This window comes from Camelus dromedarius, chromosome X (genome assembly GCF_036321535.1).
Source record: "Camelus dromedarius isolate mCamDro1 chromosome X, mCamDro1.pat, whole genome shotgun sequence".
NCBI lineage: Eukaryota > Metazoa > Chordata > Mammalia > Artiodactyla > Camelidae > Camelus > Camelus dromedarius.
Genome location: NC_087472.1, coordinates 23,069,022 through 23,091,159, shown reverse-complemented (window position 1 = coordinate 23,091,159; position 22,138 = coordinate 23,069,022). Strand labels below are relative to the sequence as shown.

At 42.5% G+C, this 22,138-nt stretch overlaps 1 protein-coding gene across 4 annotated transcripts in view; it reads left to right on the top strand.

Annotated features, from left to right (window-relative positions):
• GRIA3 (glutamate ionotropic receptor AMPA type subunit 3) overlaps positions 1 to 22,138 on the top strand; it is a 262,136-nt gene that overhangs the window by 65,377 nt on the left and 174,621 nt on the right. For all 4 annotated transcript variants that reach the window (XM_010991643.3, XM_010991644.3, XM_010991645.3 and 1 more), the window contains one exon: positions 1,884 to 2,123. In XM_010991643.3, the coding sequence (XP_010989945.2) occupies positions 1,884 to 2,123 (240 nt within the window). The remainder of the gene's footprint in view (positions 1 to 1,883; positions 2,124 to 22,138) is intronic.

Sequence of the window (22,138 nt, the reverse complement as noted above, 5' to 3'; positions counted from 1 at the left end):
CATACTTATAGTAAAAACAATTTGTTCTTTATCTGAAATTCAAATTTAATTGGACATTCTATATTTTTATTTGCTAAATCTGGAAACCCTATCTCACTCAAGTCAATGAATCCTCTCCAATGTCATTGTTGGTTTTTATCCCAGGGAGTGTGACTTTTGGAGTTGGACTCAGGTTCAAATCCTGGCTCCTCCACTCAAGAGATAGAACATTTTGGGGTGGGGGGGTCTCAATTCTTATCTATTAAATAGAGATGATAGCAACACCTCATGAGGTTGTTGGGAATATTAAATGAAATAATATTTGTATAGTAATTAACACAGTGTCTGGTACCTACCAAGCTCTCAGTGGCTGTTAACATTATCATTGTCAATTTTATACAGAACATTATGTGCACCAGGCAACATTTGACCTTCTACTGCAAAATTCTACATTGACAGGATTAATTTGGGAATGGGACCCTCCTTAGTGTCTCCCTTGGTGATCACCAAGGCAAAGTGACATCTAGCCACTTCCTTTTGTTTCTGAATACTCCACTTGGTCCCTGTCATGGAATGCCCCAGATTCATTCTCTAATTAGCTTTCTCCTTTTAATATAAAGGCTTTTTGTGCATGTGTTTGGAGGTCACTTAAAATTCCTCAAGTTGGAGGCTATTGTCTTCCCTGAAGAAGATGCTTGGATGCTCTACCCTCAAGCCAATGACTACTGAGTTTGGCTGATAAAAAGGGGTAACCTCTTTGCACTCTCTTCTCCGACTCACCCATCCCCATCAAAACTTACCCATCCACTTTCCCACTTGTCCTGGCATCTAATCAGACATACTAATGGCTAAAAATGATTCTATTTAATCCCCCTCCCAAGCCACAGACTTTTTTTTGCCAGAACTCTAAACTGGAAAAAGTAAGCCTAACACTGGCTTTCTAGCAGATAAGGGTGACCATGCAAGACCCCTTAAATCACACCACATTATCAGCTGCCTGTTTTGTCTGCTTCGCATGAATGGAAGGGAGCAGTAGTGCAAATAATCTCAAGATCATTTCCACTTGGTTTGGGAATGCACCGCATGGTGTTGTTGTAGCTGATTTGCTTTGCTAATTATGTTCTACTTAAGCTAATATTGAAATTCATTCACGTCTTTTAGCTCATCTGGGCCAGAAGAGGGAAGCAGTGGTGATGTGACCCACTTTAAAATGAAGGAAAGCTGACCACGATCATGAGGTGGTGACATGAATGTTCTATGTGTGGGCTAGTAGATCTAGAAGATCAATTCAAAAGGATCAGAGAGAACTTTGCCAATTACACATGGGCAGAATATCCACCTACCCCCTGGGCACTGAAAGGCCAGTCTTCCCAATGGCCTGCCCAGAATCTGAAATCCTTTTCATTAATAGCTTACATAAAGGGTCTTAATCATAAACATAACTATGGTTAAAGCATTATGTAATCTAAGAGGAGTAACACATTTCCTAAAAGACGCATTAGCAGTTCATCTGACTAAATCCTCAGTCACTATTGTCATCTAGGAGAAAAAGCACCGAAGGGGTGGGACATAAGACAGTTGTACTTTGATGGGGCCTGGGTGCTAAGAGGCCCCTGGGCAGCTATGGTAGAAGTACAAGAGCACCGAGTGTCTTGGGGGTGAGCTGGGAGGGTTGCTCATGGTAGACATAGAGAACATACAACTGTATCAAATAAAGTCTTCCCTTCTTACTCTTTTCCTGCTGGGCAACTGGACTTGCAAGAGCTTCTAGAGATTTCAGAGATCTTGGTTTTCTTTTGAGGTGTGTCACTGAGAGCTTAACGATACATTGTCTTTCCAACCCTACAATCTACAGGAAGGGCTCATAGGGCTATTGACATTTCTTTTCCTTTTTCTCATTGCAGTCTGCTCCCAGTTCTCGAGAGGGGTGTATGCCATCTTTGGATTCTATGACCAGATGTCAATGAACACTCTGACCTCTTTCTGTGGGGCCCTGCACACATCCTTTGTCACACCCAGCTTCCCCACTGATGCAGATGTGCAGTTTGTCATCCAGATGCGCCCAGCCTTGAAGGGCGCTATTCTGAGTCTTCTGGGTCACTACAAGTGGGAGAAGTTTGTGTACCTCTACGACACAGAAAGAGGTAAGAAGAGGCATCTGCTCTCCTCTTTGAATATTCATGTTTAACAGTGGTGTTCAGTCTTTCTCAACTTGTGTTTGTTCCCTTCTCTTCTAATAAATAAAATTTAATACCCTTTTAACATTGTAATTAATATTCAAAATGAATTGAAGAGTAAGAGCCAAAAATCAAAGCAACAGTAATTTTAGAATCTAATTTTTCAAGTTATGTATGTCCTCCCACCCCTGGCTTTGAAAAGGGTTTTGGGATATCCTTCTGGTTGATTCACTGTTGTTTAAAAGGAACCCTCCCCCACCTCCCAAAAAATTTATCTGGTCTAAAATACACAAAGCGAAAGTGGCTTAGTTTAAAATAGAGAGAGGCCTAAGCTGGAAAGTTTGGGGAGAATTAATCCTTTCAGAGACTATAATTATCTTCATTTCAGAGATGAAAAAGCTGAAGCCCAAAGAGGGAAAGTGCTTTTTCTCACAGTAGTTTAACCACGGAGCTGGCACTGGTGTCGGTGTCTCTGGCTTCCTGAGCTTGTTTCACCAGGTCACATTAGGTCTTCAGATTACAGGGCCTCAACAGTTATCTGATGGAAATGATGAGCGGAGACTGGCTAACCTGGGCTCTGGGGACGCATTTTTTTTTCTCATAGTGTGATAATCTATTGAGGATATATTATATTGAAACAGTCTCAGAAATTAAGGGTCTGATCTTAAATAGTATACAGGTAGGTTTACATATCATAATTCAGCTAAACAGACTCCTCTAAAACCCATTTATCTTTGAGGGGTCCCTCAGTAAAACTAGGGGATCCTATCACCATGAGATTCCAGAAGACAATGTTACTTTATCACTTGTTTGCTTGTAACCCTGATTATATGCTCGGAATGGCTCTCTCTGACTCAGGATTTTCTGATTCAGAGAAAGAAGAAGCAAATGGAAGGCCTGTCTGCCTAAGGGTCCCTGAAAATGACATCCTTATAGGTAACTTAACTTGAAGGGCCATTTTGTTTTTAGGAGCCCAGAGTGCTTTTCACTTCATTCTCATTTTGATGCATCATCGAACCCTGTCAGGAAATACTAAGGCCTGTATTTGCTTATGGTGCTTACCTATAAAATAATATCAAATTTCATGAGCCTAAAGCAGGAGACCAGAGTTACAGTGCAAACTCTGCCACTAATTAGCTCTCTGACCTTGACCAACTCATGGACGCTCTTAGCTTTGGTCTCCTCCCCAAAGCTCTATCCCTTCTTAATGTAATATTCTATGATTATTTTGAGATGTTATACCAGACACAGGACACTCTGTATCTTACTACTAGTCCTAACTTACATGTTAGAAGTTAATCAGTCAACCAGTTCTACAAGCTGTTATCAACTCTCAATGGTGTATTGAAATCTTGTGATAGATGTTTATATAATACAGTTCCAAGGTGGTAGACAGAACAGGACATTTATGAAAAAATTAATGAACAACACAGAACAGTATCAAACTGAGTGGTACACTACAGACTGTGATTGCTGTGAGAATTTTGAAAAGGTAGCACTCCAGGAAAGTAGAGTTTTCAGAGAAGGCTGGCTTAGGGGAGCTAGGCCTTGAAGGGTATGTAAGTTGTGGATTGTAAGAGAAAAGGGAGATGGGGGTTTGGGGAAGAGGAAAAGAACATGAACAAAAAGCAGAATCAGGAAGGAGTGTTGTGTGCTCCTGCCGAGCTTTGCCTGGCTAGGGTACCGAAATAGTTTGGACTTCTAATTCATAATTTGCTAAATTTTAATACATTTCATTTATTTCAAACACCGAGGATGAATTAGCCGATTTCCATGTGCTATATATAGTGTAATCTAGAACATCACAGTCGAATTTTCAGAACTGAAGTTTGCAAATTAGACAGCTTCTCTCCTGAAACTTTTAAAAAACTAAATATCAGTTCTACTAATACTGTAAACTCTGATCTATTGAAAAACAGGAGATACAGTTAATGTATTCTCTCCTCACCTTCCTCACCTCCTATGACCGTCCTTTGCTCATTAGCTCTCCATTAGAGGAAATGAAGCAAAAGTCCATTTATATCTATTTCTTATTCTTGATTTTTTTTCTCAAATTGTCTCACTAAATAATTCGTACAATTCTATGGTCTTGGAGCCAAAAGAAACCTTTCTGACTTATGCATGTTCATATTTTTCCCTCTACAGCCATTTAGCTGGTGGGACTAATCTGCTCTGCTTAAGAAATACTTTCCATAAAGTTTTGTACTAATTTCCCCCTTGGAAAACCTTCTTAACACACTGCACACCATGACCCCGTTCCAAAATTTTCAATGGCTTCTATCATGCACGTTGAAAAATAAAAGAAGTCTATTCCTGAAGTCTTGACATAATTATGCCTCAACCACTAATAAACCTGTTGTCCCTATGTTTCCTAATGAGAACCTTCCACTGAAGGCAGCTCCCCTTTTCCACTGCTGCCCAAATGTGCCAGAAGCATGCTTGCCTCAGTAACTGCCTTTCTTCTGTTACCTGGAATTCTCTCCTTCGCCTAGATAATAAAAATCTGCCTACCCTTCCATTTTTCAAAACCCACTTCAAACTCAACCTCCCCAAGGTAGCCTTCCCTGACTACTCTAGTGCACAATCATTCATTCATTTATTCAATAGGTGGTAGGGTTACAATGATGAATAAGGTAGACATGGTTCCTATTGTCATAAAGTTTACATTCAAATGAGGGAAATAGAAAAAAAAACAGGTAAATCAACAAAATAATTATAAATTTAGACAAGGTTCTATGAAAGAAACTAAGAAACAGATACTAATGGATAGGACCTAATTTTAATAGGATTCTCAGTGACAGTCTCACTGAGAAGAGGCATTTACGCTGAGAACTAAAGAATTAGGAGACAGCCATATGAAGAATAGAGGAAATGATATCATGTGATATTTGTCTTTGTCTGATTTACTTCAGTTAATTTGATCATCTCTAGGTCCATCCATGTTGCTGAATATGGCATCATTTTCTTTTTCATGGCCGAGTAGTATTCCATTGTATAAAAATATCACAACTTCTTTATCCAGTCATCTGTTAATGGACATTTAGGTTATTTCCATGTCTTGGCTATTGTATATAGTGCTGCTATGAACATTGGGGTGCATGTGTCTTTTCAAATTAGAGTTTTCTCCAGATATATGTCCAGGAGTGAGATTGCTGGATCATCTGGTAGCTCTATTTTTAGTTGTTTTATTTTTAAGGAATCTCCATACTGTTTTCCATAGTGGCTGCACCAAACTACATTCTCACCAACAGTGTAGGAGGGTTCCTTTTCTCCACACCCTCTGCAGCATTTATCCTTCGTAGACTTCTTAATGATGGCCATTCTGACTGGTGTGAGGTGATACCTCATTGTAGTTTTGATTTGCATTTCTCTGATAATTAATGACGTTGAGCATCTTTTCATGTGCCTGTTGGCCATCTGTATGTTTCCATTAGAGAAATGTCTATTTAGGTTTTCTGCCCTTTTTTGGTATCACTTTTATGTGGAATCTGAAAAAGTGAGACAAATGAACGTATTTACAAAACACAAACAGACTCACAGACATAGGAAACAAAGTTATGGTTACCAAGGGGGAAAGGGGAGGGAGGGATAAATTTGGAGTTTGGGATTAGCAGATACAAACTACTATATATAAACTACGTAAATAATATGGTCTTAACTGCATAGCACAGGGAACTATATTCAATATCTTGTAATAACCCATAATGAAAAAAAAATATATATATGATTGAATCTCTATGCTGTACACCAGTAACTAACACAATATTGTAAATCAACTATACTTCAATTAAAAAAAAAAAGAGAGAATAGAGGAAAAGCATTTCAGGCAGTGGAAACAGCAAGGGCAAAGGGCCTGTAGCAGGGAAAAGCTTGGTATGTCTGAGGAACTGAAAGGCAAGTGTGACTAAAGGGCAAGAGGTGGAGAGTGGCCTGAGATGAGACTATAAAGGTAGACAGAAGCCAGATCATAGCCATGGAGTACAGACAGGAGCCAGGATAAGGAATATGAATTTTACTCTAACTGCAATGGGAAGTCATTGGAGAATTCTGAGCAGAGGAGTCACCTGATCTCATTTAAGTTTTTGTAGAGAATGGAGTATGGTGCAAGAGTGAAGGAAGGGAAACCAATTAAAAGCCCACTGAGGTCATCTAGATGAGACATGATGGTGGCTTCGACTAGGCTGGAGATGGAGAAAAGGAGGTGGAGTTGAAATACATTTTGGACACAGAATCAACAGAACTTGGGGACAGATTGACTGTGGGATGTGAGGGAAAGGGAGGATTCGTGGATGACTACTAAGCTTTTGGCTTGAGGGACTGGGTAAGATGGTGATGCTATTTACTGAGGTGACTGGGCAGGAAGAGAACCAGTTTCAAGGAGCAGAGACCTTGCCCACCTCTGAAGCCCACTGAACACTTTTGTCCTTCACTTGGCACTCACCTGCTTTCTGTTGTTATTTCACTGGGTCTGCTGTTTACCTTCCCAAACCCTTCTCTCCGTTGTGATAGTAAACAATTGGTTAGCCCCTTGACTTACACTTTGTGCCTCTCCTTGGTTCCTAGCACAGCCTAGGCACATACTTAGTGTTTTCCCGACTCCGTTAGTGATTTAGCCAGCATAAGCCCATGCTTTTTTTTTTTTTCAATGTTGGACTGAAATAAAGAGAGAGAAACAAAGAAGGGAGGGAGGAAGAGAGGGAAGGAAGGGAAGGGAATGAAAGGAAAGGGAAGGGAAGGGAGGGGGAAGGGAGGGGAGGGGTGAGGGAAGGGGATGGAATGGGAGAGGAAGGCATGGGAGGGAAGGAAGGAAGGAAAAAGAAAATCCAATTTATAAATCAACCTATGTTCTTTAAAACATTCAATATGCATCTATTCTTTATTTTCTCTTTTTCCACAATGATCATCTATTGCTTCAGTAATAAAAATTATGGGGAGAAATTACAACTGCAAAGTATAATTTTAGAATATTTTAAATTGCATAAGAGAGAAATGGAAGACAGAGAAAGACAGAAGGGAGCACCTATAATTACATTCAAATAAGCTAAATATACAAATGATGTGACTCCACTGTGTAAGGGCAGGGATGAGTAAGGAGCTGAGAAATGGGTTAAACATTTGAGGTCATTTAAAAGGTTGGTAGCACAATCAGGGTAATAGGCTCTCTGAAATTATGAAACAGTGAGTGGATTTCAAAAGCTTTACTGGCCACGCTTTGATTTCTATCTGCAGAGAAAGGTCTGATTGTGTGGTTTGCAGGTCATTACTTTGCTTAGTTACTAAAATACCACCTTGTTCGTTAATATAGTTGCAATTTCTGCTGTTGGTGCTGTACACATCAAAAGTCAGCTCTTGGGAAAGTGATGAGGTTTACTAAGTGTGATATCTGCTTCCTTTGTACCTTCTCTTCCTCAATCCCGTTTTTATTTACCCAGGGCTGTTCACGGTGGCACGGTCACATCTGCCCCCACTAGGAGGAGCAAAGGCTCGACATCTTTGTCCTAACCTGCCTCGACACCTCCCTAAAAACTCCTCCACTTTGCAATAAGACCTATCTTTTGGGTGCAAAGGACCTAGCTCTCTGTGGGGTGCACCTTTCCCCCAGAACAGCAACATACTTGAGAGCTGCAGCCAGACTCTCTTGTGCACCTGACAACGCTCCTGGGCTTCAATGGGCACAACCCGCAGAGATGAAAGAATCTGCCCAGGCTCCGGCGCTCAGCTTCGATAATGAGATAATAGCTCCAAGTGCCCTTTGAGGCAACTAGTCCCTACCTTCTCTCAGTGTTCAATAAACTCCCGCTGATTTCCATTCTCAATCTGAAACTCCCTACTCAGTTCCCAGGTAACTCTCAGGAAGTCACCAGCCTTCTAACAGAACTTGCTATTTGCTCTCGAAGGTTGTGGCCAGAACACAGGCCATGACAACAAATAGTCAACAAGCGATGAATGGGCGTTTCCTAGCTCTGGCTTGTGCAGGGCCACTGACAGTGTTTAAGCAGAATTTGGGTCCTGCCTTTGGGGAGTTGATATTCCTGTTGCTGAGACGGTGATGTATCTCAGGGACCTGGGAAAATTTAATTTTTAACCTAACTGTTCCCCCATCCACCAATGACACTTGCATTCATTAGAACAGGCACCTTGTGGAAAGATGAAAGTGTTGCCAGATAGCTAGGAAGGTGGGAAGATGTTGAAAGATCCCGAAGGGCTTAAAGGGATAAAGAGACTCCCCAAGACAAGGAGAAACAAGCCTTTCCTCAGAAAACATTTTCAGATTGGCTGGATTCTAACTCTACTGGGAAACAAGCAGAGCCGCATCCCCCGACACCTTCCTGCATGTCGTCGTTTACCGCCTCCTTACATAGCCGAGCTTCATCCCTCCCATCCAGTCTCACGGTCCCAAAGAAGGCACAGAAACTCTCTCTGTGTCTGTCTCTGTCTATCTGTCTCTCTCACTTCCTCCCAGCTCCTCTCTCCCTCTGCCTTTCTACACATGCGCGTGCGTGTGTGTGCGCGCACACACACACACACACAGCCCAGTACCCATCAGTGGTACAAATCAATGAACCCCTGTTAAGGTCATCATTTTCTTATCTTAGTTGGATAAGAGTGCCTGCCATTTTTAAGCACTTATGGATTAGACCCTGAGTTGATGAATTATCACATTTAATCCTCATGACATCCCTGCATCTTTACCACACAAGGCAACCAAGGCATAAAGAGATTAAATGATGGCTTCTAGGGTCACACAGCTTCATGTGCCAAAGTAATGAAATCCAGGATGTGGACCAAGGCCCACCACATTCCACAGTCTGTGTGTGCTGTTTACCCAGCCATGCCGCCTCCCAAACATTTAACATTTGAAAACTTCCATTACCTCTTCCCCTTGAGCCATTCTTCAGATGACCTGGCACCTAGACGCTCCCTGTCCTAGTTGCCCTCCCATGGATGCACTCCAGTTGTCAATTTCCTTCTTAAAGCCCGGTGTCCACAGATGAACACAATAGTCTATGGTCCCAGAGTCCCAGGAATCCAGATAGGCAGCGGGTAAAACATCCAGGTGAAGGGGCAGATGGGTAGCAAAAGTAGTCAATGCAGCCAGACCCGGGGTTTGCCCATGGCGCACCCTCGCGGAGGGTTGTGGTGGGGACCCGACCCTGAGGTGAAGGGAACTCATAAATTCCTCTCTGGGGCAAAGGCCACTTCCAGAGCCCAGGAAGATCAAACTTGAAGGTCCTCGTCACTGAGGGACTGTTTTGGTTGGAGACAAAGAAAGCCAAGGAGAGACTGACGTTAGGTTCTGCCACAGCGACTTGGCAGGAAGTTTAAAGAAAGTAGCAGGTACCTTGATTTAAATAAAAAAAAAAGGATTATCATGAATTTTTTTTTCTCTTCCATTTTAAGAACTGATTAAAGGATGTGTGAAGGTAACAGATGGCTCCCATTCTAGTCATGTCCATTTGCCTTCTGGGAAAAGCAAAGCCAAAAGAATTTTTATTGAAATTCAAGCTACTTTTTACATTTGAATACATTAGGAAGGCCCAGAGAGTACATTATCCTGGGAGAGACAGACACTAAATTCCCCTGTTTGCACTGCAATAATCAGGGCTGACGGTACCCGAGACATGTAGTTTCTGCATCCTGCCTAATCTATCGTGATGAGGCTTCAACTATGAGAGCATCTTGAGAGCCGACACCATAATAATAATGAATGACTATTTGGACTGGATCATGAATAAAAGACTGTACATATGTCTATAATGAGAATTTCATTGAAAATGAAAATACTAAAGCTGTCGTATTTTTTAATACTTCGATTTGCACATCCTTGACTGCTTTGGGGCATAAAAAGAGAAAGTGCCAAGCAATTTGTTGTCAGCTCTTGAAATAAATTATCATTTAAACACTTCCTCTCCACAAAGGTTATTAGCTTAGTAGCTTGTTCCTGGGGTTGGACCGTCAGTAGGGGGAAAAAAAAAAAAGTAAGACATTAAACTACCCTTTCAAAAGCTGAATATTAGTTACTGTGGAAATTGTTCTCTCAGTAGCTTAACATATTTCGCTGTATCTCTCCAATGCTGCACATTAGACTGCAGCGACTATTAATAAATACTGTCATATTTTACAGCTGTCATGCAAAGCTGAAAAAAGGCTTCACTGTGATTAGATCCTGTTTACTGTAATATTTCCAGCTCAGACTCAGAAAGGCAGTTTTCCTATAAAGGTATTTTCCATAAGTAGAATATTTCTCCATCAAATGACATGACTAATTTTAATGTAGCGTTAACTCCTTGGTGGCAGTGATTTTGAGGTTGAATTGACTTCACAGCCAGATATACATTCCTCTCCAGAGACACATTAAACCAAAATGTCAAATTTTCTCTCTTGGGTTGTCCTTCATATTCGGGAATGGTGCTTTGAGTCATCCCCTCCCCCACAGAAGGACACATTTGTACTGGTTTACCCACCTTCTTTTGCCCTGTGTCTCTTGTGACCGATTGCATTGTTTGCAAGACAGCTGGTCAGGATTTAGGGTAGGAATGACACTTCAGTGGGCTAGCTAGAAATTCTGCTTCCTGAGCTAAATGCCACCGTATGAGTGTAAGAAATAGATCTCCAGCCCCCCTACCATGCATTAGCTGTTTGCAATGGTATTCACATCTCTGAAAAAAGGAGGTGACAGCTGGCAGGGTTGCTTTTGCTCTGACCTTCCGTTGCTTTTCATCATGCTCCTTGAGGAATTAACCCTCACTAAGCTGAATATCTAGTTTTCAATGAATGGGTGGTCCTCACACAATTAAGGGGCAGCTGATGTGTCCAATAAATTCAGGACTGAGCCTGAGAGGTCTTTGAGAAGGCTCTTCTAAATGATCCTTGGGGAAGAGACAGACTGTGGTGTAGATCTACAACTGTGACTTTGAGGTTCCTCCCCTGGAGCCCCTTTAGACAACAGTTAAAGCCCGGGCAGGGCTGCTGTGGAAGTGAAGCAAAAGACTGCATGTAATACCTTTGGCACCAAGCTGAATGTGGTCACGTGTGCAGTAAGTATTACCTCTTTTTATTTTGCTATCATTATAGAACAGTGGGGAGGAAGGGTGATTTTGCCCCCTGCAGGGGACATTTGGCAATGTCTGGAGACATTTTTAGTAGTGGGTAGAGGCCAGGAATGCTGTAGGAAACATCCTACAGGGCACAGACACTGTATCTCCAAAGAATTATCTGGACCAAAATATCAGTAGTGCCAAGGTGGCATCAGGGTCAAGGGACAGATGGTTGCAATAATTCCTCAAGGGGTTGCAATGGACCAATCTAGCATTTATTGAATGTCTCATACTGTAACTAGATTGGTGTTAAGCACTGTATTCAATAGTAGGTGTAGTCTGTGGCTTTGAAGAGCTTAACATTATGGTCAGAGAGACAGGATAAGATTAATGCCATGAGGCAAAGATAAGTACAAAACAGCATATACGAGAGTTAGATTGATTAGCACAGGTTTGAAGTAGCATTGAAATCCAAATAAGAAAGAGTTGACAATAGACAAGGTGGACCTATCAGGGAAGGCTCCATGGAAGGAGTTATACATTTTTCTGAGTCCACCACCCAAATGCCTTCCCTAGAAATGCCCTTGCTTTGATTGCTAAGGCCAAGTTGGTATCTGGAACCAAAACAACATGGCATTCCCATCAATGCTCCCAAACATCAGAGCTTAGGGCAAGAAATACAATTAAAAGAAAAACCAAAAAAGGAACAATGTTCCTTTTACTAAATGGAAAGCAATTACAGAGCTGTTGAAAATAGGCAGTAAACAAAATGAGGGAGGGAAATACTGGCAAAATTCCATTCTCCCAACTAAGCCTATAGCAAAAGTGCAATTTGCAACAAAATCAACAGTGCTCTCTCCCTCTCTTGCAGTCAAACACATTGTTTGGCATCAGCACAGCTACACATGCTGCCTTAGCGGCAAAGTGTACAGAAGCTAGGAAGAGAGACTATGATTGGAAAGGAGGAGGGGGGCAGAGGTTAAGGTGAAGCACAGTTCATTCCACCCTCCACAGCCTCCCCCTCCCAGTCTCTGTGGAGCACCCTCATTCAGGGGGAGAGGAGGGGCCCAAACAGAGGTGAATCACTCCCGGTCTTCCTGGATCCCTTCCAATCAATAAGTTGCCAGTGTCGGTTGCTGTCCTGCTTTGTCGACTCCACAAATGATCTGATTAATTCTCTGGTGCTAACTGCCTCAGCGGGCTTTCTCGGCAGTAGAACAGAGGCTAATTAAGACCATGTCAGGCGAGGAGGCTGACAGGTTATGTTCCTGGGCCACACTTTTAGAACTTTTAGAGGATGCTTCAGTTTCCCCGCAGGCGGGCAGTGCTTGGCCAGGCACCGATTCTGTTGCAGGCCTCTCATTTATTTCCACCCATTCCTGCGTCAACGGGCCTCCGTTTTGTCAAGGATTTACAGCTTTCTCCTTGGGGGTAATTAGCTGTCACTGTGTTCACTTTCAATTGCATTATTTCAGCTTCCTTTCATTTGAATTTTTAATATGCTTGTAAACAAAGATAACAATTAATAGTGGGGTCATTTCCCTCCTAAATCATGTGTATGTGTGTGTGTTTGTGTGTGTGAGTGAGAGAGAGAGAGTGTGTGTCTTACCAGCATATAGCCCACAGAGGTGAGTTTAGGACAGATAAAGGAAGCCCTACTTCTCACAGCAGGTAGAAAATGGAGGAAACATATGGAACTCATTACACCACGTGGCGGATTAGACTGAAAATATAAATAGCTTCCCTCTCCCCCCAAATAAAGGCTTAGATGAATTCATGGATTCATGGATGACAGACCCATAGTAAGTTATTAAGGGATAGAGATGTTTGGAGATTTCTCTAAACTGAGGTTGACACAAATTGCATAGCAGATTTAAGGGGCCATATTTGCCTTCTCCTAAGCAAATGGTCACACAGAGCGCTGGCATTCTATGCCTTGAATTTTTAAAGATAATCTCAAGAGTCTGTTATGCAATCTTAAAAAAAGGGGGTGGGGGTATAGCTCAGTGGTAGAGTGCATGCTTAGCATGCATGAGGTCGTGGGTTGAATCCCCAGTACCTCCATTTAAAGAAAAAAGATCAAGAACATCCTGTTGTGAGAGGTGATTGGCTCAGTTAAGGATGTTAAAGAAAAGCATCATCAAACCATAACTTCAGTTCCATGCCCGGCTCTTCCACTAAGTAGCTGTGTGATCTTGGGCAAGTCATATACCCTTTTTGGTTCTCAGATTCCACAACTATAAAATGAGGGAGTGGACTCATTCATTCTTCAACTAATAATTGCTGAATGCAGGGATGCTGTGTCAGAAACATTACTGGGATTATGGAAGTGAATGCAATAGAGGGCCTGCCCTTAATAAGCTCACTTTAGAAGGGAGCACAGACATGTTAACTAGTAAGTAGGATCTAGAGTGATTCTTTTAGGTTCTAAAATTTTGTGAGCTATTATAGCACTTCCATTTATAATGAAGCCTGAACTCTTTTCCAAATGACCACTCTTCGGGAGGGCTATGGAGACACGAATAATCACCCACATTAGCTTTGGAAATTAGCCAGAGACCCTCAGCACACACTTGTTTTTTCTGGCTCACCCTTAGTGCTCAGCCTTTAGCTGTACCCGGACCCCACTTGGTAGAGGAGAAAAGGAAACAACGCTTAGTGAGTAGATTAGGATATTCCAGTCGATCCTAAAACCCTTCCTGGTGGATCTCCAAGTTAGGGACTGCCACACCGCACTTCACACAGTGTTCTGGGCTTCTCAACAGCGCCCCCCTCTCCGTTCAACATCTTTAAGCTAACACCCTTCAAGGTCTTAAAACATCCCCACGCAGCCATTTGCAATCTCAAGGCTTCTGTAAAATGAACAGATGGTTTCCTACCAAAAATGATGTGAATATCTAGGATAATAGATAATGCAGTTTTGCTTCTTCATTATGTCCAATTTCTCTAAAGATTCAAAATGCTCCCCTAGGCAAGGCAGTTACAGTTCCACATGGGCTTTCCAGAGCCTCTCCCCAAGTCTAGATCCATATGTCCAGTTTTTCCCCTAAAACCTTTCCTTGATGCTCCACCAGTACCTCAAGCTCAACATGATGAACTCTGAATTTATCATCTTCCCAGAAAACCCTCTGTTTCACCTACATTCCCTGGCTCAATGAATGGCACTGCCCAGTTGCCCGAAGCAGAAACCTCGTCCTTGAATCCTCCCTTTTCATCATCCCTCATATCTCATCCTCAAAGACCCTCTTCTGCAGTCCCACTACCACTGACTCCGGCTGCCGTGACCTCCTGCACCATCCTCCTAACTGAGCTCCCTGATCTTAACCCCTCCACTGCCACCAGACAGCAGTCTTCCCATCACATCACTTCCCTGCCTAAAAGCTTTCAGTGGCTTCCCGTTACTCCTAGGGTCATGGCCTAGTTTCTTAGCATGGTGCAGAAGGCCTCTCATGATCCAGTTAAACTCTGACCCATTTTCCTAGCCTCATCTCCTCCCAGCCCCTACCCCCTAGTTCTCTATACTCTAGCCATATGGAACTATGCCACTTTCAATAAGCAACATGTACAGCACCCTAATTTGTTGGGGTTTTTTTGCCTCCATGCCTTTGCACATACTGTTCCAACTTCCTGGCACTCAGCCCCCTCACTCCACTTCACACACACACACACACACACACACACACACACACACACAGAGAGAGAGAGAGACATACACATACGCAGTCTATGTGGTAAATGACATGGGCTTCAAAACTCTGCTCAAATATTCACTTCCCCAGCCCTAGGTGTCCACTCCTGCCTTCCCTGTGTCCACCTCTATTATAGCACTGATTATACTGTATAATAATACTGTGGTATTATTATTATCTGTTTATGTCTTTATCTTCCTCACAAGACTGTGAACTTCTTAAAGACAAGATTGTTGTCTTATTCACCTCTGCCAGCACTGTGCTAAGTGCTGAATACAACACAGTGCCTGAATTATTATTGTTTGTAAATTGAACAAATGGATGAGCAAATGACAGACCTTAACTAAAAACAAAATGGGAGATTGCAGGGGCCTTGAGAAACAGATGAAGGATATGGATTTGGGTATATTATGTTCTCAGATCACACAGAAGAGGCTCAATGACCTCCTATATACTGCACTAACTCTGATTTTGAGTTCTTCTATGACCTAACTTCCTTACCAAAGATATCACCTTCCTGATCCAACCAACTTGGAAGCAGAACAAACATTTTGGTGCTGGGAACTTTAGTTATGGGTTCCTGGCTAAAGGATAAACCTGCAGTGCACTAGATGGCCCCTGAATCTCGGTCAATACAGAGTCATTAACACATGAGGATCTTCCCGAGCTAGGGTGTAGATAATGCGCTATTTCATCCCAACCAACAGTATTTGCAGATCCATGTGCATTCTCTGCAACAAGAGCAGCATGATGCTAATTTCCACAGCTCCCAGTGAAAAAGTAAATAAGGCAAATCATTTCAAATTGTTTGTGTAGGCAATGTAACAAAGATAAAAAGTGATGTGAGAGCTGGTGCACTCAGTTATCTGTACCAGCCACGTGCAGATAATCCAAAGGGCATTTCTGTGGGCAAGAAATAGGGCCTTTTCTTAACAGATTAGCCTTCTTGCTTCTATTCTACATAGGCATGGCTGAGCATGGGAATAAAGGGAGGTGCCCCAGGGAAAGGGATCTTTAGAGATGTCCCTTCAATTACGAGTTCCCAAAAGACAGGAGGTACCCTTTTGAGGAACAAGCAGGACTAAGATCCAAAACAGTTGTGTGGAGAAATAGAAGTGGGTGAGGGGGACATAGGAGAAAAGAGTAGGACCCTGAGTCCAGGGAGAAAAACGGTGGTTTCAAGACCCCAAAACTAACTTGGCTGATCTTATAATGACCAGCCCTGTGCCTGAAATTACTGAAATTACGTCAGGCAATTACTGACGTCTGTATCAGGAACAAAGATAATCCACGACAAACATCATAAGCCTGCTAATTTTTGCTAAAGAGATTTGACGTGGGGCTTTATAGTGCTTAAAATTTTTATTGCTTGAAATTCAAAAGAATTGCATCAGCTGTAAAATTTCCAGGTTCCAACAAGCAAACTACAGAATTATTACACAGAAGAATTTTATACCCCTGAGAGCCTGAGAAAGGGCTTCTAAAGATTAGTCAAGTGTCTTCCTCTCTTGGTAAGCTCTTGGCGGAGGTGTATGCCTCCTGAAAATCCTGGAGAGGGAATAACTGGTTTCTATTTGGTACAGTGGAGCAGGAGGTGGCGCAATGTTATTTATCAAAACTACTCATTGTCTTCCATTTTCTAACTTTTTCTAAAATATAAATGTGTTATGTTTCGTCAATGAGGTGGTAGCTTTCAAGAGTAGGGGCTAAGGCTTATCTAAGTGATTTTTTTTATCTTACTACTTTTCTTGTAGGGGATAGGGTAATTAGGTTTATTTATTTATTTATTTTAATGGAGGTACTGGGGATTGAACCCAGGACCTTGTACATGCTGAGCACCAACTCTACCACTGAGCTATACCCTCCCTCTATCTCACCACTTTTATCTACCTAGCACAGTGCTGGAGAGTAGTTTAAGAAAAATATCTTAAACATGTCAAGCTGGAAAGGTCTTTAAAATTCTTAAGTCTGAGGTTTCAGCCTCCAAAAAATGGATTGGCTCCAGATATTGTTGATTTGGTGAATTTTCTAATCTGTAATTCTACTTGAAATGTGGGATTCTGAACATCTAAAGGCTAGCGACAGATTTATCATATTAAGTCTTTTCTACTCTGTCTCAATTCTTTTGTCTACATAATGGTAGTAAAATACTTTGCACCCTATTCGCAGGAATAAAGAGGACTGGCACAATGACATAAGCGAAAGTCAAATGCCAGGTGTGCCTGGGCTATTGCCTACCACTAAAAAGTAAAAAAAACAGACAAAAAACCAAAAAACAAAAAACTGCTCTGCAGATGAGTGGTTAAGACGCAAGAAGACAGGTTCATCCTACTGTGCCCAGAGTCATAGTCCTTCCTGTAAGACTTTACCCAACAGAACTGAAAGAGTTTATGTGCCTTTCCACATTGCTGGTGTACTCACCCACCCAGAGGATCCAGCCAGCTCTATCCATTCCTTGCACTGATTAGCAAGTCAAGTCATCGCATTAAATGGGAATAGTGCACTAATGCTAATCAGACCAGTGATTCCTACGATATACTCCCTGGGCCATAGAATGGCCATAGATGCTAGGTTTTGGTTGCATGTTCATTTCTTCACCCTTACAGTGAGGTAATCATTGTACCTAACTAACTCATAAGACTATTGTGTAGTTTACATCTGTGAAAGGCATCTAAAACAGTTCCTGGCACCTTCTTAGCATAAGTGTTAGCCATTATTATGATGTGCTTCCTAGGGTCACAGGAAAGGAGTGACCACTGAGACACAGAATGAAGATCCTTAGCTGCCCTGTCTGGTCTTGTCTGTGCTTTGGGGCCACCCTGCTCATCTCTCCAATGCGCTAATTTTGGTCCTCTTCTATCAGAATCAGAACCAGTTCCCAGGAAAGGAGCTGGGAAATTTATTTACCTTACACAGAGGTAGAAATGGCTGATGCACAATCTCACTCACAACATCTCTGTGTTTTAGTCAACTACAGAAAGCCTCCAGCCAAAAGAAGTAAGCCTTGCTTTTGGAATTGCAATACTGGTAATGGGGGAGGGGGCTCATCAGTTTCCTGCAGTCCTAACTTCACAGCCCGCTCTTTGTCTGTCCCGTATATTGTTCAGCTCAGGCTCATGGCTGAAAAGAAGGGAGCAATCTGAAAAGCTGGACCAATGCATTTTTGTGGTTTTACTGGGTACCTGTTCCAGAGAATAATAAAACAGAAAATGGTATTTTCTTCATTCACAAGCAAATGGAAATACCTAAAGGCAACTTAAGCTGAACAGACAACCTCTGGAAAATCTTCAAGCCAGTGACTCCATCAAAAATATATCTATATTTTCATTTTTAATGAGCTGACAGAAAGCAGAGCATATGTCTTTTCTGACACATTTTGGGTTTCCTTGAATTCATAGTATACATACTGAATCCTAGAATTATGAAGCAAAGCTCAGCTTATGGTCTTACATTGGTTTGGCTTAAGCTGGCAAATATTAAAATGGGGGGATGGCCGTGTCTCTAGTTCCCTTCCAGTCTCTCCCTTTACCTGCAGGCCCATTCCCTGCAGCCACTGCATCATATGACTGGACGGCCCCAGTCATTTGAGTGCCTCACCAACTAGGAGGGCTGTGAAAAGAAAGCAAAGGATAAGAGTTGGGAGCATGGGGAGACCTCTGATCATTAAGTCAGAGATCATGGGAAGGATCCTTTTGCAGCCTTCCAGACAAACAGATAAGATATAACAACTACCCTCACTAACAGTCCAAAAATCTCAGGTCAACATCCCCCAAACTCCAGCAGCAGCCTCATCACTTTGTCTTCAGGGCTGTCTCCACCAAGCCAATGTTCAAGAGTCTATGGTACAGTGGCCACATCTTCTGAACAGAGAAACAGGACACGTGGTCCGGCAATGTGTTTTCTTTTCTTTGTGGTTTATTGCAAGACAGGCCTGAGGATTTCTATCTCAGGTCTGACATCAGTCAGACATGTGACCTTGGGCCAAAACCTGAGTATCTGTGAGACAGCAATGGTTATAGTATCTACCTAACAGGACTGTTACGAAAACTAAATGAGATATGGTTAAAGGACTTAGCACAGTGTCCGAGAAACAGAAATGTACTCAATAAATGGTAGCTATTATTACTTATGATAATGATTAAAATTTTACAAAAGCATCAGCATGAGACCACATTTAGTTCCTAACTTTAGGAATCACCTTTTAGAAAAGAAGGAAGATATGTGAAATTTGGGCTTCTCCAGAAAATCTCGGATCTTTTATCACTGTATCTACAGGTATTTCTTCCTCTTCAGTTGAATAAGGCATCTTAGAAGAAGAGATGGGAAGAAGACAAAAATAGGAGGCAAAAGCAACCTTCTCACTGACCCCATAATTCCTTATAGCTGTGGCTAAGCTATGTAGAGCTCTGTGGCTCTGACTGCGGCTTCCAGCCCCCCATCGTTTCTGCTCTCTGAATTTTCCAACTTGAAAATAGATAAATATTCCCATAAACTCTTTGCCTTCATGATCTCACCTAATATGTCATCAAGATCTCCAAATTATTGCTTAACTGGAACCCTGTGAAATGGAAAAACAGCTGTTCTAATTAATATTGTTCAAAAGAAAACCTACCACTTTACACTCCCACGCACTTTCCCCGTGTCTTTTATCGTCATTCGTAACCAGTCAGGAGGGCAGTGCAGGTGTACCATTGCTGCTTTACAAATGAAAAAGTCTACATTCCCAGAAAGGGGAGGTGATTTACCCAAGGTCACAAAGCTAATGAGCAGTGAAAGCAGGACTAAAGCCCGTTTCCTAACACTGAGTCCAACTATCTTTCCCCTCCACCAGACTATTGCATGAGTTTAGGTCAAGGGATTATTTCCTCACTGACTATGAAAGATTCAGACTTTGGGGCGAAGTTTGGGGACTAATGAGTAATCAGCTCCTCAGACTGATATCCTCCCTTGACTGAGCACCCGCTCAGTGCCAGGCTCTGTGCTAAGCCTTTTAATGCATTATCTCCTTTCATCTTCACAACAGTCTTACAAGGGAGGTGCTATCATGATCCTCATTTAACAGATGAGGAAGTAGAGGAAGGTTAAGTGATCTGCTCAACGTCACACTCCTAGTAAGTGGTGGAGCTCATCCTAGACACTCCATTTCCTAACTCCCTGTAAAGCGTTCTTTCTACTACTCAACACAGACAGGAACTTTCAGCTTGCTTATTAACAAGGAAAGGATGTTATCTTTAAAGATGCTTTAGGGCAAAAAGATAAGCCAGTTCTCTCTCAATTCCTCAGACTGATAGAGAAGTAGAAAAAGCAGGCAAATCATGCCTAATCCCAAAGCCGTGACTGTGCAGCTGTAGAGGGATAGTTAGGGACACGGAATCCAGCAGAGAGAACTCAAGGGGGGAAGTACATCTCTGACCTGCTCACGCCCTGGGCTCCAGACACAGCTGGTTCTCAGCCAAATAGTAGGGTGAAGTAGGAGTAGTCAGTCTGTAGCTCCCTTCCTCAGGGAGCAGGGGCCCTGATCATGTTCCACTCTATCCTATGTCATCATCAGAATTGCCCTGTTCCCTTTTCCCTAGAACTCTGCTAGATGCCTGAAGCCAAGTCCAAGTTCTCGTGGCTAGGGAGGACCACGGTTGCACAGTCCAGCAACATTTGCTTTTTTAAGTGCCTTTTAGACCTTCACCTTTGAGCATCTGAATTGAGGAGTGCAGGACCAGCTCTTCTCACTGCCCAATCCGAGGTGGGGATAGCCATTTAAGAGGGGAATGGGGTGTGGGTTGCTATGGCTAATTCACTCACTAATAATTGAAACGACCATCCTCATTTTCTTGCCTCCAGAATCCTTCCCTGAGGATACAAATGAATGCAAATCACCCCCAAAGACAGGAAAGGTGAAACTCCACGTGCACATTTAGACTGGGAAAGGGAAAAATCAGTTCATTATTTCAAGACCTCTTGTGATGCTGTAAATACACAGTCAACACAGAACAAAGATCCCTTTTTCCCCCCTTACATTATTTATGTGCCATCTAAAAATTACATGCCCCTTCTCTTTCCAGCGCTGAGAGAGAAACATGCATATTCATGATCTGATAAATATTTAAGTGGGATTTATTTAAATGAGAGAGTCCATTTACAAACATTCCCTGGCGCTGAGATCTTATCCTGGGCACACAGAGGGAGGATGATTTCCTCTGGTAGATTCAAAACCTCCGCTGGCCACCTGCCCCCTAAACTTGGAGCTCTTCCTTGAGAGCTGGTGAATGCCACCCGCAGTATTTCAAGGCAGTCTTCCGTACCTCCTCCCTCCAGGCCTGCCTTCCTGCTCTGAGCTCATGCCATAGGATCAGTCATTGGCAAAATGCTACAGCCAAGTTTCTTTGGGGGTGGGGGAGGCAGTCACAGCTTTCTTTGCCGAGGCCCTTCCTCCTCACGACGCCAGCCCACAGCAGCAACCACCCTCACCATCCCTATCCTGCCTGTGGGTCCATCTCTCCCCCTCAGGGACGATAGTTACGTGATACACCAGGCAACCAGGATGTGCTACCCATCCTGGGAGGATATGCGTTTTAATCCTGCTAAAGCATTTTGTCAGTGCTGATTTTCAAAGCATGTATACATACAACATTTCATTTGCTCCTGACAACAACCCTACGAGACTTCTGAGGCAAGCATCACTTTTTGAGTCTTAGAGATGAAGAGATAAAAGAGAGGACACTCTGCTTGTCCAACCTCAGTCACACAGCTAGTTGTTGCAGAGTTAAGACTCAAACTCCAGTCTGACTCTCAGATCTGGGATCTTTTCATTATGCAAGGCTGCCTCTCATCTGGGAGGATGCCTGGAGAGAAAGCAACATCTACCCAAAGGGAAAGCTAATGGTGACCTTTCAGGTATTTGGCAGTAGGTGGGGGAAATATTGGGGGATGCCTGTAACTGTACCCAATACTTCTTTAATCCTATAATATAGGTGACTTTCTGTGTGTGAGGTTAACTCTGGGTTCTCCATTCTGGTGCCTATTCTTGGGCACCACCCTGGCTCTAGTCCTGTCCCAGCTTCCTCTCTCCCAAATTATATTCATCTGTTTGTACCTCATTTTATGGAAACTTCATTAGATGATCAATGAATTCACCTGTAGAACTAAGTGGGCCTAGGGAATTAATATTGGTTAATGGCTCAATGTACAACCTTTCCTGGGTCATACACACATTCTGACAGATGCATCTAATGCCTTAACTCAAGGACACTGTATATGC